At 61.2% G+C, this 15,215-nt stretch overlaps 1 protein-coding gene across 1 annotated transcript in view; it reads right to left on the bottom strand.

The window, feature by feature from the left end:
* Positions 1 to 15,215, bottom strand: part of Slit3 (slit guidance ligand 3) — a 252,676-nt gene that overhangs the window by 187,858 nt on the left and 49,603 nt on the right. Inside the window, exon 4 of the mRNA XM_042670215.1 lies at positions 14,994 to 15,065. Within this exon, the coding sequence (XP_042526149.1) occupies positions 14,994 to 15,065 (72 nt within the window). The remainder of the gene's footprint in view (positions 1 to 14,993; positions 15,066 to 15,215) is intronic.

The following is a 15,215-nucleotide window of genomic DNA, read 5'->3' on the forward strand; positions in this document are numbered from 1 at the left end:
TAAATGTCACATGTACACAATGCCCGGGAATAATTAGCATGGCATAATTGCTGTTCTGATGGAGCGCCGTGTAGATGCCAAACAAATTGCTAAGCTACGGCGCAAGCTGTTAAAACAAATTGAGTTACTTAATTTTTACATGTAGCAGCCTGTTTCTTTTTTTTAAATCATTTTTCTAAGATGCAAATGTTTCATTAATAATGCAATGGTTCTGAACATGCAGAGCGTGGGCCCGGCCCGGTCCACCACTTCCCCTCACCCCTTCCATCCCCCGAGACGGCACACACGCATCAGCCCGTTTCTCCTTCCCCGGGTGGCCCTCCGGTCGCCTCTCAGCGGCCCAGGGCAGACACAGTTTAGGGCGTGCTTTTACAGCTTGCCTTTGACACAGGATGGCGGTGGCTGGCGGTGAAGATTATTTCCTAACTGCTTTTGTTATTCTTCAACTGTTCGCCTGTTTCGTTGGAGATGAACGTTTTTTCCTCACTGTTTTTTTTTTTTTTTAATAGACTGGCACATAAAACCTGCACGGCGTTACCACGTGGTGCTCTGATACCTTGAGACCGGAAATCCTCGGTTCTGTCTGCCTCACGCACTGGGCTACTCCTGACCCCTGGGCCTTTCTGCCTCCGTCTAACTCCCTTAGGGCTCTCTGGCCTCTCCCTCCCCCTGGGTAACTTCCACTCTACCCTCAATCAGGTCTCCACTGTCCTCTTCCATCAGCATCTTCCCAGTGCCTCTCCTGAGCACCTGCCCGTCCCTGCCCGCCTGCTCTGCCTCCTTCCTCCAGGGCACGGGCTGCCCTCTGTACTGCGATTCGTAAGGAAGATGCTTCCTTCAGGGCCTCCGAACATCTGGAGGAGAGAGACCTCTTCCCACAGACCCACAGGGTCTATAAACCTGGGTCTCTCTGTCTACTGTCTATAGAGGCCTCTGTATCTACCCAGCGCCCACGGAGTGTGGGGTAAGTAGGTGCTCACTACACAATAAATACACCGGCTGGAGGAGAGACAGTGGCTGAACCGACGCTACGCACTTCCTTTCTGGAAGCAGGGAACGGGGCGGAAGAGGGCACTGCTGCATGGAGCACGCTCGGGGATCCAACGCGGCTGCCTCTGCCCCTCCCTCCATTTCCAAACCACAAGCACCATCCCGCAGTCTGGCCGGAGTTCTGTGTCCCGGTCTACAGAGCAGGCTGAAGCAGCGGTGCGCATGCACGTGTGCACGTGTACAAGTGCACGCCCGCACTCGCGCGTACACACATGCACAAACCAAGAGTTGCATGCAATGCAAACAGGTGCCTAGACGTGTATCGCTGAGCGTGCGTGCATGTATGCGTGCGCACAGACATAAGACATCGAGCTGAGCTGTGACAGCCCAGGCTCCATCTTGGCTGTCCCAGCACCGCTTCTGCCTCTGGAGCCCTCTGGACTTCCTCCTCAGAACGCTGTGGAGGGGACACCACTGGGCGGACCCGGGGCCCCTCCCTGTCCTTCCCGCAGCCTGCACCCGCGCTGCCTGCACCGTGCGCATGCGTGCACACACGTGCAGGGCAGCTTGCTTCCAGGCGGGAGGCGGGAGCAGGGCATCTGTTCCTGGCGAGCTCCTCGGAGGGGCCCGGGGGCGCTTGCTCATTCACCTTCCCCGATCGCTTGCCTCTCTCGTCATCCGCTGCCCGCCCCGGATGGCAGACTGCCTCCCTGCTCAGCCCACACCCGAGCGGCCCTCAGTCTGACCTTGACCCCGGCTCCTCTGGACACCTGCCTGAGCCCTTGTCCCTCCGACCTCGGCGTAACCCGCCTTACCCCCAAGGCCAGGCCCTCCGTGGGGCCTCGCGGTTTGGCAGGATGGAGGCTGGCCACAGGAGGCTGGAGGATCTGGAGACAGATGCTGGGCCCGGTCCTGGCTGCCCGTTCTGGTGCCTTCCCCAGTAGATGCCACGGGGCCGCAGTTTCAAAGTCACTCTCCGCTCCCTGGGGCCGAAGGGGCTCTTCCATGGGGGGCCCTGGGGCCCCGAGGAGGGAGAGGAGAGCCAGGGTTACTGACAGGGCCACCGACCCCCTCCACAGCGGGCTGCGCTGGGACAGAGGCCCCCCACGAGCCCGGGCTCTGCCCCCATCCCGGAGGAGAGACCCGAAACCCCACCCAACAGAACCTCGGAGCAGTCAGATGAGGCCACGCGGGCCCCGAGGAGCACAGGGGACAGCGTCCCCCGAGGTTGCTCTGTCCCCACCTCCACCGCTTCTCCCGTCCTCCAGAATGAAGCCGCACCTTCCTGCTCTGTTGTTGTTGTTGGTTGTGGGGCTTGAACTCTGGGCCTGGGCACGGTCCCTGAGCTCTTCAGCTCAAGGCAAGCGCTCTACCACTTGAGCCACAGCGCCACTCCCGGTGTTCTGGGGGTTTATTCTGAGCGTTGCCACCCGGTGCCGAGACCACCAGCCGTTGGCGGAAGTTCGTCTGATTAAAACCCAAAAGCCGTGGGCAGCCTGTGCTGTGTGCCTGGCGCCGTCTACAGAACCAACAGAAGGTTCCACCGGTCCTGAGATGCTTGGAGTAGACACGAGGGTGTGTGAGTCAGCGCAGAAGAGTAACAAGCGGGAAGAGTAACAAGTAAGACCGGCTTTTACTGAGCAAGCACCGTGCCCGAGGTGATTCGCCCGTGTGACGTGCTCTCTCCCACACTCGGACGCGCAACACTGGAAGTGTCACAAGGATCCAGGGATCTACAGAACCTCAGAGCCGGGCTCCAGGACCATACCCAGGGTGCAGGGCTAGCGACCCAGGTTGACTGATGAACTGTGGGAACAAATGAGGGCACAAGAATTCCAGAGGGGCAGGCGTGAGCGTAACACGCCAGGAAGAAGTTAGCCAGGGGGCACCACGAGACACCGACCACATTACAGCGCCACACGGAGACCTGGGCTCTGCTGGGAAACCAGGCTCAGCTTCCGTGTGTCTCGTCAGCAGCCAGAGATGCCCACCCATCCCGGACAAAAGAATGAAGAATGCTGGGAGTGAAGGCCATCTATCTGCCAGCGTCCTGGGACCCCCTTGGTGCAAGCACTGATTGATGAACCTCGGGGCTCAAACACTGCGAGCGCAGAAAACACGGTCACCGGGATGGGCCGGCCCATCCACACGGCCCTCTCCCCACCACCATCGGAGCCAAGAATGGGCCAGGAGGAGGAATCTCGCAGGGCCCCGGGGCGCAGGCTGGCTGGGGGCGCAGCCCAGAGGATGATGGGTAAGTCAGTGCTGGTGCGGTCTGTCCATCGAGGACTCCGGGGACGGCCGTGATTATGTGCTGTGCTGACTGGCTCAGGAGCAGGGACCTGGGGAGCAGGCGCTGGAGGGATGCTAACCGTCCTCAGGGGCTCATGGGAGCCCAGCCCGGAGGTCTGCCTGGATTGCCAGGGCAGGGCTCTCATCCATGAGCTATGGCGTCATTAAATCCAGACACCACTCTGTCTCTGGGTCGCGACCCGCTCCCCAGCGAATGAAGGTCGGGGGCGGAACGGAGTTCCTTCCGTTTAAAGCAAGGTGATGTGTAATTCATCAGGCCAGAAGGCATGGCCACCCCATGGCCCAAGGCCTCCCGGGCAGGACTAGATCACCACAGTCCCATGACAAGCAGACGGAGGCCGGGGGAGATGGGTTCACCCAGGGCCGCTCAGGAAATGGTGGGCCTTCCTGCTGGGTCCTGGAGGAAATGTGGCCTCGAGCCTAGGGCTGGGTGGGGCTGTGGCTCTGTATGGGAAGGGGCCGGGCTGAGCCGGGGGACAGAGGAGGGAGAGGAGCCGGAAGAAAGTAAAGGAAGAAAGGGCACAGACGATGTCCTCCCAGCCTCCAGGGTCTGGCTGCCTGGACTCCAGCCCTCATGTCTGACTTCCCTGCTGAAGGCGCGGTGCCCCTCTCTTGTTCTCCTAGCTCCTGGGCAGGCCAAAAGTCCATGGGACTCCTCGTCTGTCAACAGAAGAAGCGGTGAAGAATCTCACAAGCAGACAGAAACAACCAGTAACTCACAAACCCACCGCGCAGAGCAGAGTTCGGGGGTCTCGTTCCCACCTCTCCCGCGGCTCCTGGCCGGAGCATGTGCGGCCCGAGCCTGGGGGAGACCGTTAGGATTTCTTTTTAAAATAAACTCAGGTCACGAGCGCGCACGAGTGTGTGGTACGTTCCCGCCCAGGGCGCATGTCCTGTGAATACAAACTAAACCTTTGCCTGCGCTTTATTTATACTCCGCACGGAGCCTCCTCTTGAATAAAGCGGAATCCGTGAAGGATTATAAACAAACAGTGTTTCATGAACTAAAGCTGCGAGGCACCAGCCACTCAAGGGCAGAAATTGGGCTCTGGGCGGCGGAGCCAGCTATAAATAAAGATAAGGGCCTGGCAGGCAGGGGCCAGCTCCATGATCTGCTCTTCCCCACCTCCTGCCAGCCCACAAATCTCCGGGCGTTGGGCCTCTGCCTACTCATTCCACCCAGGGACACACACACAGAGAAAAGCAGTTCATTAACTCCAGATCGGAATCTCCTCCGACCGTCACAGACCTCGCCCATGCTCCTCCTCCTGCTGTGGCCTACAGGCCTCCGGTCACAGCCCGACCGGGGCAATGGCGGGCTAATGGAGCCGGCCCTTGTGACCTGGGGGTGGTGGGGCGGGCAGCACCGGGATGATGCATGCTGGGGAGGCCCCGGGGCCCCAAGCTCCGTCCCCACCATCTGGCAAACCTCTGTGGAGACAGAGAGAGAGAGAGCCCCCCCCCCCCCCCGAGAGGTGCATGACTCAACATGCCATGGGTGTTCCCTGTCAGCCCCCACACAGTGTGGGAGGGAGGCTTCTTGGGGTTCAGGTCCCTCTTCCCTCCCCCTTCCCACCCTCCTCCTCCTCTTCGCTTGGGAAATCGCTCGGTGCCCAGAAGAGGAACTGAAGAGGACAGGCAGGCGACCGGGTAGAAGAGGCTGAGATCTCTCGAGGGGGCAGCGGGGTTTAATTGGCTGTCTGGAATGAGCGGCTTGGGGCTGGCTAGTCGGGGCTGTTCCGTTTGCCCCGCAAAGCAATGCTCTTCATAGGTCTGAGGCGAAACCTCCCGGAGGTGAACTCAGCACAGCACCTGAGGAGACGCACTGCTGCCTCTCTCCGCGCGGTGTGGAGACCGCGGAGGCTCGGCCTCCGTTCTCGGCCTCCGCTGGGAGGAGTGGGACCCGGCTGCTCCTTGTGCTCCAGCACTGGGACTCTCTAAGAAGTGCAGACTTCTGCCACGGTCTACTAAATGTCTAACGAGGACCCGGGGCAGATAAAACACGGTGAAGCTGAGGCATTCGATGATAACCTAGGAGCCCGAGGTCATTCTCCGAGAAAGATCCACGGCAGGCCAGTGACTAGATGTTTCCTTCTTTAAAAAAAAAAAAAATTAAGCCAGGCACCAGTGGCTCACGCCTGTAATCCTAGCTACTCAGGAGGGTGAGATCTGAGGATCGCAGTTCAAAGCCAGCCCGGACAGCCAAGTCCATGAGACTTCCAATAAACCACCAGAAAACTGGAAGTGGTGCTGTGGCTCAGTGGTAGAGCGCTTGCCTCGCATGCATGAGGCCCTGGGTTCGATTCCTCAGCATCACAAAAGCAGAAAAAGCTAAAAGTGGCGCTGTGGCTCAAGTGGTAGAGCGCTGGCCTTGAGCTGAAGAGCTGAGGGACAGCACCCAGGCCCAGAGTTCAAGTCCAACGACTGACAAAAAAAAAGTCAAAACAATCATAGCACCCGTCATTTGTTAGCAAAAGGGTTTAGTCCCAGACATGAGGCTCGGAATGCATCTTCTAGTCAAGGGGAGTTATCAGCCCCATTTTATAGAGGAGAAAACTGAGGGCCAGAAAAAGCCAACCTGCCCTGAATGGCGAGAACCGTTGGGTGGAGGCAGGCAGGGCTGGAAGCCAGACCTCGCTCCTTCTAACATCCAGGACCCCAGCTGCCCTGTCCGTCCCTACAGCAGCCTGGGGAATTCTAATCACACGCTAATTGCATGACAAATGGAGAGGAAATGATGCTGGTGGGTTTCATCTGACTGCAGATAGAGGGGCACGGGCACACAGCGATTGTGTGGGGTGCGGGGGGTGCTTGCACACAGTCCCGTCTCCCTGTGGAGAGCGCACGCAGGCATTCTTGGTCTCTCCGATGCATCCTAGCTCCAGTGCTCCCGTTCCAGTGCTCAGTCCCGGTCGTCAGATCTGCTTTTGGACTGGCGACCTCCGTGTTCTGTAGTGAGGGTCTTGGGATCGTCAGATTCCTCAGCCAGGGACCCCGTCCCCGCGACCCCTGGCGTGCCCTCTGTCCACACAGTCAGAGACACGGGGACCGCAGGGGCCACTGACACCCGCTTTTGTGGGCATCTGTGAATAGCGTCATGCTACCAAGAAGGCTAAGGGAGCAAAAACATCAACCGAGTCTTCGGTCTGCGGGTACGAGGAATGGCGTTCTCAGTTACAGAGAACACAGGCAGGCCCTTCACCGTCAAATTCCACCGGACTCTTCTCTCCGGAGCCAGGAGAGGCCCCGAGAGACAGCCTGACCCTGGCAGGAATAAGGACCTGTGCACGGGCATAGGGAACGGGACCTCGGCCCCCAGACAGCCATGGAAGGCCAGACAGGACAACCAGCCCACTCTCGCTGACCTCCCTGTCCACCCAGCGGAGGCCGAGGCCACTGCTTTACCCTCGGATCCTCCTAACAGATGAAGAAACCGAGTCTCCTGCAGGAGAGGAGAGCGCGCTCACACCCACGCAGCTGCCGGGATCCCACAGCGTGCGGTCAGATCTCAGGTCACACGCAAATATAAATAGTCCGCGGAGAAATAGCCCGGGAGGAGCCACAAATAAACAGACCGCGGGGTTCTGTTTCAGAAGGACCTCTGTGAATTAGCCGGGGCTCTGGCTTGACTCTCGGGCCCCTTCATCCCCAGATCCCGCCCTGCTCAGGACTCTGGGCTAATTACCCTTGCCAGACGCCCGCGGCAGAGATAAACATCACGGCCCCCTGCCCTGCGCGCCCGCCGCACTGCGGGGTCCAGGAGAGGTCCGTGGGCGACTAATGAGGTTAAACATAAAATGAGATAAGGAGGAAGGCAGTGAGGCTGTGCAGGCTTTCCAGGACCCGCGGACGGGCACCGGGGTCTAAACAAAAGGCACGCGTGCACACACACACACACACACACACACACACACACGTGCACACATGCACGCCCGCTTCAGCCTCACGCTGGTTGTGTGGACGCTGAGCATTGTACCAGCCTCTCTGATGACCCCTCCTCCTCACAGCCTGCTGGGAATGCCAGGACACAGGAGGAAGGGACAGCAGGTAACCTGGCTCCGTTCCTGCGCCGTGACCTTGAGCACGACCTTGGGCAGGAGCTCCCATCTGCTCTGGTCCACGTTTCTCTTCAGTTGGACTTCTGGATTGGAGGGGGTCCGGGAGGAGAAGACACTGACCCCACAGCTCGGGCTGGGGTGTCAGGTGATGGCCCAGGAACGGGGGCAGAGAGAGGAGGGGCCTGGAGAGAAGCGAGGGAAATGGGTGTCGGGGGTCCAACAGAAGGCGCCACGCCCTTGCTTCCCGCTGGGGGCTCCCGGCCTGGCCCCGGGGCCTCGGCCGTCTCTCCTTTGCCACAGCAGGTGACCACTTCACAAAGGCATCATTCTCAGTCTAGCGTGGCCCTGGAGAACCTTCCCTGCACCCTGCACCGCCCTGCTTCCTTTGCCGGGGGTGGAGTGGGGATGGGGGGAACGTAGGCTCTTATTTCCGAGGCTTCCCTGGGCTCCATCCCTAGTACCGGCCCACCCGCATTGTCCTGCTTGTAAGTCCAACCTGAGTTAACATGTCCTCACGCCTACCTCTAAGCCCTAACTCCCTTCCAGAACCTCCCGAGGAGAGAGCCCTGGAGGACACTGAGCGCGCGTGTCACCATCTCCCTTGGGACCTTGATCCTACCAGGTGACGGGGCCCTCGGCTCAGCATCTGGGCCGAGCCGGGGAGCCAAGAGGGCTTCCGCACCGCCCTGCTGGTGTGCAAACGTCTCTGCAGAGCGAGGGGCTGCGCTCGGTGTGCCGCAAAGGGCAGGGAAGAGGCCCCGATGGTGGAACGGGGCTCCCAGAGCGCCGGGCGCTCGGCGTGAGGGAAGCAGTCGCGGGCAGCGCGTGGCGCGTGCCCGGTTGTCCAAGCCCTAGCCGCCTGCACCGTCCATCGCCGACCCTGGCAACGGATCCACAAGGTCAGCAGTGAATCAGGGGAGAACTCGTGGGTCAGGACACACAGGACGACGGCATGAAGAGCCTCCAGTCTGCCAGCAAGAGCCTTGGCTCTGAAACTCAGGAACGGAGGCTCACGCTTAGACCGAGCAAAGCCAATGACTCACACATAGGAGGAGGAGGCGTTAACATCTGAGGTCCCCACGTGCCCCCGACCCAGGAAGCCAATGCCCCAGGGGAGGCTGGACGGGGACACGCAGGCCTTCCCAGCCCACCTCAGCTCCACCCACGTCTATAGATATAGATCTGGAAAGATCCATCTTCGGCTGGCTGTTCCAGCTCCGTGATGGCCGAGTTTTCTGTTCTTGGCAGTTGAACCCAATCCTCACGGATCCACAAACGTTACCCAGAGCTGATGTTGAACGATGGGAAAGGGAAGACCTGCGATCACCACAGCCGAGTGGTGACGAAGGTCACCGCTCAGAGAAGTGGCAGATGGGCTCCTACACCTCACCTCACCTTCCCGCGGACACCTGGCCGGGGCCATTCATCTGGGAGTGAGCTGTGAAATGCCCCGAACATGGAAGGCCTGGCCCGGCCTCTGCTCCACACCACCTGCCGTGGAAGGATCTAGGCCAGCCCCCCCCCCCCCCCCCGCCCCGGTAATTCACACGGAGGCTTCCATGTCTCTCCTCGCAGGGAGAAGGGCCGCAAGGGCCTTGACAGCGAGGTCAGGCCAAAGCTCCCTGGCGTGGCCTGGATTTTTCTCTCCGTTCTCTGGGATGAAAAGTGAACTTTGTAGCCGGAGACTGGCGGCTCATGCCTGCCATCCCAGCTGCTCAGGAAGGCCAGCCCCCCGCAGGAACGTCCGTGAGACTCTTGTCTCCAGGTAACCGGCAAAAAGCCAGATGTGGAGCCACGGGCTCACGTGGTAGGGCGTTAGCTTTGAAGGAGGGGCCGGCGGCGGGGTAAGCTCAGGGACAGGACCCAGGCTCTGAGTTCAGACCCCAGGAAGGTGAACTTTTCTCCTCCCTCTTCCCTTCCCCTTCCCTACCCTGCTCTAGGCTCCTGTCCCTGCCAAGGGCAAACAGTCAAAATCCCCCCCCCCCCCTTCTCTGGCAATAAAACACGACAAGCCATTTGGCATCGGACGGTGTCCCAGCGTCCCGACCCCTGGCGGGATCCCAGGGGAGTTGTGGCTGGCAGCTCTTCGGCGCCCAGCCCGTGGCCATTTCCCATAACAGCTGGAATTCTCCCCCGCCTGCTCACCGGGCTCGTCACCTCCTCCCCCTCCCCCTGCCCCTCACTGACCTTCCGGTGGTCAGCCTCCTTGGCACCACCCTGCAGACGTGCTGGGGCCCTGGGCAGGGGGAGCCTTGGACCTCTCTCCGCGTTCACTGCTCACCACCCCATGCTTAGGAGCTGGAGGAGCTCCTGGGCCTCAGAACCCTTCTCTATGGGCTGGAAAAAGCTGGAGGACGGCCGTGTCGGCTTGCTGTGGGACCTGCGTGGGCTCACACCTGTCCCCCAGGGCACCGGCTATGGGCATGCCAGCCGAGTAACCAGCGCCCAGCCGGGAAGCAGGACCGGGACCTTGCCCACCGGGAGCCCCGTGGGTCCTCGCTGCCCGGCACCGGGCGGCCGTGGTGCTTACACGCAGACTCCTGTAGAGACCGGCGCTTGGGAAGGCCAGACTCCTCGGCCAAGCCCGCTCCAGGCCGGCTTTAGCTGTCTAGGTGCTGAAATTCCCAGGGGCAAGGCTTGTGGCGCTGCGGGGACAGCACTGTGTTCCCGGGGTGCAGTCTGTGTTTCACCACACCCACCGTGCGAGGCTGCTCCCCGACCTGCACACGAGGAGCATGCGCACGCTTCCTCCGCGGTGCTCCGCAGTCTGCGGGAGACGTGCTTCCCCTCAGCTGGACAGCAGCCCGGCGGAGCGCTGCCGGGTCCGCTGCGTCTCCGTCCGTTTTTCCTCGTGCTCCCGTGTCTGCTGTGAGGCTGTGCACACGGGTGTGCCTCCTTACGTGTGTGCCTGTGACCGCGTGGGGTGCACCCGTGTGTGTGCCTCTCACACAGACCAGAACTCATTGACAGTCACGGTTTACCTCCTGGCACACAGATCGGCCGTGGCTGTGTCTGGGCCCCATGCACACCTGGCCACGGCCACGGAGCCACCCAGGCGCCTCCAGGCACCTGGGGCCCCTCCCCTGCCCCAACGCTTCCGCCCCTCAAAACCAGCACCTCAGCCCCAAATGGGGGGCAAGGCTCACCAGCGTGAAACTACCCCTGTGCACTGCACCAGAGCCCGGAGCACGGTCCGCATCACCCACACGCAGACTCCAACACAGACAGGACTCATGCGTGTGCATGTGTGGCGTGGTGCACGCATGCACGTGGAGTGACAGGACAGGCCCCGTGCATGGGTGGGCAGATGTGTGGGGAGGGATGAAGGGGGGTCTGCGTGTGGTGTAGCATGTCACAGGCACGTGGCATGGTACACGGGATGTGCTGTGTTATATGTGTATGCATGCGGTGCATGATGCGTGTGTTGCATGTGCTGTGTGTGGTGTGCTGTATGTATGTGATATGTGTTGTGTGTGTTGTGTGTGCTAAGCCATAGATGTGTGAGGTGTGTTGTGTGTGCTGTGTGATATAGCATGTCACGTGCGTGTGTTATGGCTGTGTGCACATTGTATATGTGTGTCTCCTTTGTGGCTGTGTGTGTGTGTGAGACGGGGCAGTGACGGGAATGGAATCCATCACGCATCTCTCTGCGCACAGCTAACACCGGTCTCTAAGGAGCATCGTGGCCCTCACCGGGGGCTCACAGATGTCATCCAGGAGACGGAGGCGGAGGGGCGGCTCCGTCACGCTCACCCTCCTGCAAGCCGAGCATTGTCCCCAGGCCACCGCATGGCCTCCGTGATGCCAGGACGCAACCTCTGCCCGGGAACGTGGGCGCAGGGGCGGGACTCCACATCGTGTCCTGAGCTCTAGCCGCACCACGACGCCACGGGGCGGAGGCGGGCTCGGGGCTGGCCAGCCAGGGAGCGCCGTCAGCCGCATACCAGCAGGGGCCCCGCGTGGAGGGCAGGCCCGGTCCTCAGAACGAGAACCACGGGGAGAGAGGCACGCCATGAAAGAAACGTGCAAATGCGATTCCAAGCCGTGGGTCCAAACCCCAGGCCCAGCACGCCGCGTTCAGGCGAGGAGCGTGAAGTCTACGTCAGCGTCCCCCGTCCGTCCAAGTGTCCCGGTGTCCGTCCGTCCAGCTTGGACGGTTCCCTGTCATCGTAGTTCTGTTACCAATACTGTGTCAACACTCCCTCCCTCTGACTCCTTCCCCAGGACTCAGAAGGAGCTGTAAACCTTACAGAGGGAAGTGAAGGTTCAAACCCAGGCTGGAGAGCCCGCAGGAGAGCCGGGAGGGAGACCGAGTCACAGAGATTTCCTCCACACGTGAGCTGACGTGAGGCTAGAACGGGGCACGTGGAATCGCCACCCTGTTCCCCCGGAGCTTCCCACAGGCCGGGTGGAAAGGCAGGATGAGCGGGCTGTGTGGAAGGGCCTCGGGCGGGGATGCCTGCCGGAGTTCAGGACGGGCGCTGGCCCAGATGGGGGAGGAACGCCGGAGAGGCTGCTCTTCTACCCCTGCTGTCCCGGTCGGTCGCTGTACACCTCCCCACAGGGAGGAAGAGGGTGCGTGCTGCGGGTGGACGCCGACTCCGTCCTTGGTGATCGGCTCTGCGTGTGAGCACGGGGGGCCACAAGGCCCGGCCTGGTCGCAGGCCGCACCACGAGGGCTGAGACCGGGGACAACGTGGGGGACGTGGCTGTGGTTCTGACTCGGGCACAGCCTAGGCCGTCCGAACGGGAGCCGGGTGGCAGGGCACGCACACTGGCACCTCTGGGTTCGGTGCCCAGCTGCCCTGCTCGCAGTAGGCCATCCCCGCAGCCCTGGTGACACACAGGAGGTCGTCGGCAGCGTTTCGGCGGCCTCTGACCCCGCAGCGGTCTTCCCGGGAGCCGGTGGGTGCGTCGCCAGTAGAGGACTGACGGCCTCAGCTTTGCATTGTGTGCATCCCTGGTCTCCTCACTTTGCACCGGGCACGGAGGTGCTCCGCTGCGCGCGCTCGGCCACACGCATGCGTGTCCCGTCACTGGCCCGGGACGGGTCACCAAAGCCCGTCTGACGCCCTCACCCAGGACCCTCTCCCGCCGCCCCCCTCCCCCATTGCCATTGTCGGTGCAGCGTGGTGACCGCACTCGCTGCCTCTCCGGTTTGGTCAGCGCTCGGTGACCAGATCCCCCCAGGACGGGGGCCTCTGTGGCCGTGGCCCGTGACGTGGGAGCGACGCGCACCAGAAGATGACCCCGGACCCCGCATCAGCTTCCCCCGCGGGATCCTCACCTTTGAACCAGAAAGGCCACCACCGTGTGAAGCCACCGAGGCCACCTTCTGAGCAGGGCGGTGGGGGGCCGTGGGGCACCACGTTCCAGGCAGCGGCCCCTCAGAAACGCGTTTTGTGGGACGTCTCGCATTCCAGCCGTGGTTCCCCCCCCAACCCCTGCAGGGACCCCGCCATAACCCCAACCAGATGTGCCAGGCGGCCTGGGCAGAGCTTCCCTTCCCCCTCCCCCTTCTTTCTCTCTCAGAACTTGCGGGGAGTTTAGGACGGTCCGCTGGCTAGCATATGTTCAAGGCAGTAAAATCTCTCTCTTAATGTTTCGGGACTGGGATCTCGGATAGAAGCCTTGGCTTGGGCATGCGCGCATCACCAAACCTACAAGTTCACAATGCAGAGTCATCTAGGGTTCACGAACACCTCTCTCCTCCCCCGCGCCCCCCCACCCCCCCGCAATCCTTCACAGTGAATCTCATGAGGCCCCGCAGAGAAGGAAAGCGTAGAGCCGGGGGTCGGCGCCAGGGCCCCGGCTTCATTTTCGGACACCTGCTTCCTTCGCCCCCCCCGCCCCGTTCGGCCAGCGCTCCCCGGGGACCCATGTGTGCGTGGCCTGAGGCCCCGAGAAGGACAGACACCAAGTGAGTGGAACCGCGATCCTGCGAAGCTCGGCATCCTTTCTCTCCTGGTCCCCCTCCTCCCCTTGGGAAGGGCGACTGGCGGCAGGTGGTAAGAAGATTCAGCTCCTGCAAGTCTCCAGCTCCGGAAAACCCACAGGTGCACCCCGGCATCCTACCCACACCCCATATCCCAAGGCGCACCGGCAGCTCCCTCGCAGGGTGGGGAGAGGCAGGCAGGGAGGGGGTGGGGCGGGGGAGAGGCGGGCAGGGAGGGGGTGGGGTTCCCCTGCAGGAGGTACATCAAGGCACAGTGGGGAAGGCTGTAGGACCCAAGCCAGGAGCTTCCTGGCTGCTCAGAGATCTGTTACCGCCGCCTGCAATGCCCACCTGACGCCCTGCAGCCGCCGGAGCACACGCATCCAGCCCTCGTGTCCCCCAGAGACCCCCTTCCCCCCAGAGCCTGCCCTGCCTGGAAACGGAGGTGAGGCGGGGGGGGGGGGGCGCACTCACACTGCCGTGAGTACCGTAACTCACACTGCCGTGAGTACCGTAGGCAATCGAGACATGACTTAAAGCACAGGAGAGAATGCACAGCCCTACACGTTACCATCGCGCCGTGTCATTCGGGGGACCGGGGCCTCCGGGCATCTGGCTATCACTGGAGTCAGACCCTAGCTGAGGGCTGACCGCACGGGAAGGGGAAGGAATCAATCAGCGTGGTACCTGGCTCACCCACTTGGGGTGTGTTGGGCACTGCACCGCGTGCCCATCCGGGAGGGCCGTTTCTAGCAGTCACCCAGGACGACGCCCAGATACACTGGCGGGCGTGGCAGGGACAGAAGCAAGCAGGACTACGAGTCTACTGGAACCCTGCTCATGGTGGACGGTTCTGTGTGTGTGTGTGTGTGTGTGTGTGTGTGTGTTCACGTGCGTGCATAGAGACACATATGTACATCTGTGCTCCTGACTTGGAAGATCATTCGAAGGGCGCACACTGACATTTGTTTGGTGTTTTCCAGTTCTTTCCAGAACCTCCATGCATTGCTTTGACTGTCTAAGTAGGCCTTAGACCCGGCCACAGAGAGGGAGCTTGGACCACGACACCAGGGCCTCACTGGTAATGTTAAGAGCCTTCCTCGCTAGAGGTCTTCCTGCCTGTCTGGCACCATTCAGATGGTCAGCAACCCAGGATCAGGCACACCCCGTGACCCCCAGAGGCCACGAGGACCGAGAACCCGGGCCTCCGTCATGGATCCGTGCACGGTGGGGAATCAGGACTTGCTGACGACGCCCGCAATGTGAGCCCGCCATGTCCACCACCACCTTCATCTCCAGCTCTCCCGTAAATCAACGCATGGGGGACTGCCGGCTCCTCCCCTCTGCGATCTTCTGAAATGCTCTGGAAGCTAAAACAAAACCCGAGGAGGCGCACATTCCTTTCTCTACCAAACCACAGACCTCAAGACCCGGAGTCCTGGCAACGGCAGGAAACGAGCAAGGACACGAACCGTTTCAACAGTCACCAAGGCAGTGAACAAAATACCCTCCAAGGGCTACACGGGCCTCCGCGCCACGTCCTCCACACTGCCGGAGCCCCAGGCTGAGCCTCCCTGCCAGGGCCTCACTGGCAGGCTCTGTACATCACAGGTGCCACACACACCGGTGGCCCTGGAGCAGAACACCAAAGTCCGGCAAGGTCCAAGCGAAAGAGTGAATAAGTCAGCGGTACTCACAGTCTGGTGAGCTTCGGTGTGCTCTGGAAGAGTAATTCTGGAAGAACCTGGAGCTTATTCTTGTTCAGGCGCCTGCCGGGGAGAGAAGATTGGAAAGACGTCAAAAAGAGCACGAAATTGCACACAGGCATCAACAATCAATCTGGGACCCCCAGAAAGTCTGGACCTCTGTGTGTGTGTGTGTGTGTGTGTGTGTGTGTGTGTGTGGTGTGGGTGTGTCTC

Source organism: Dipodomys spectabilis, unplaced genomic scaffold (assembly GCF_019054845.1).
Source record: "Dipodomys spectabilis isolate Male_0828 unplaced genomic scaffold, ASM1905484v1 ptg000528l, whole genome shotgun sequence".
In the NCBI taxonomy this organism is placed as follows: Eukaryota; Metazoa; Chordata; class Mammalia; order Rodentia; family Heteromyidae; genus Dipodomys; species Dipodomys spectabilis.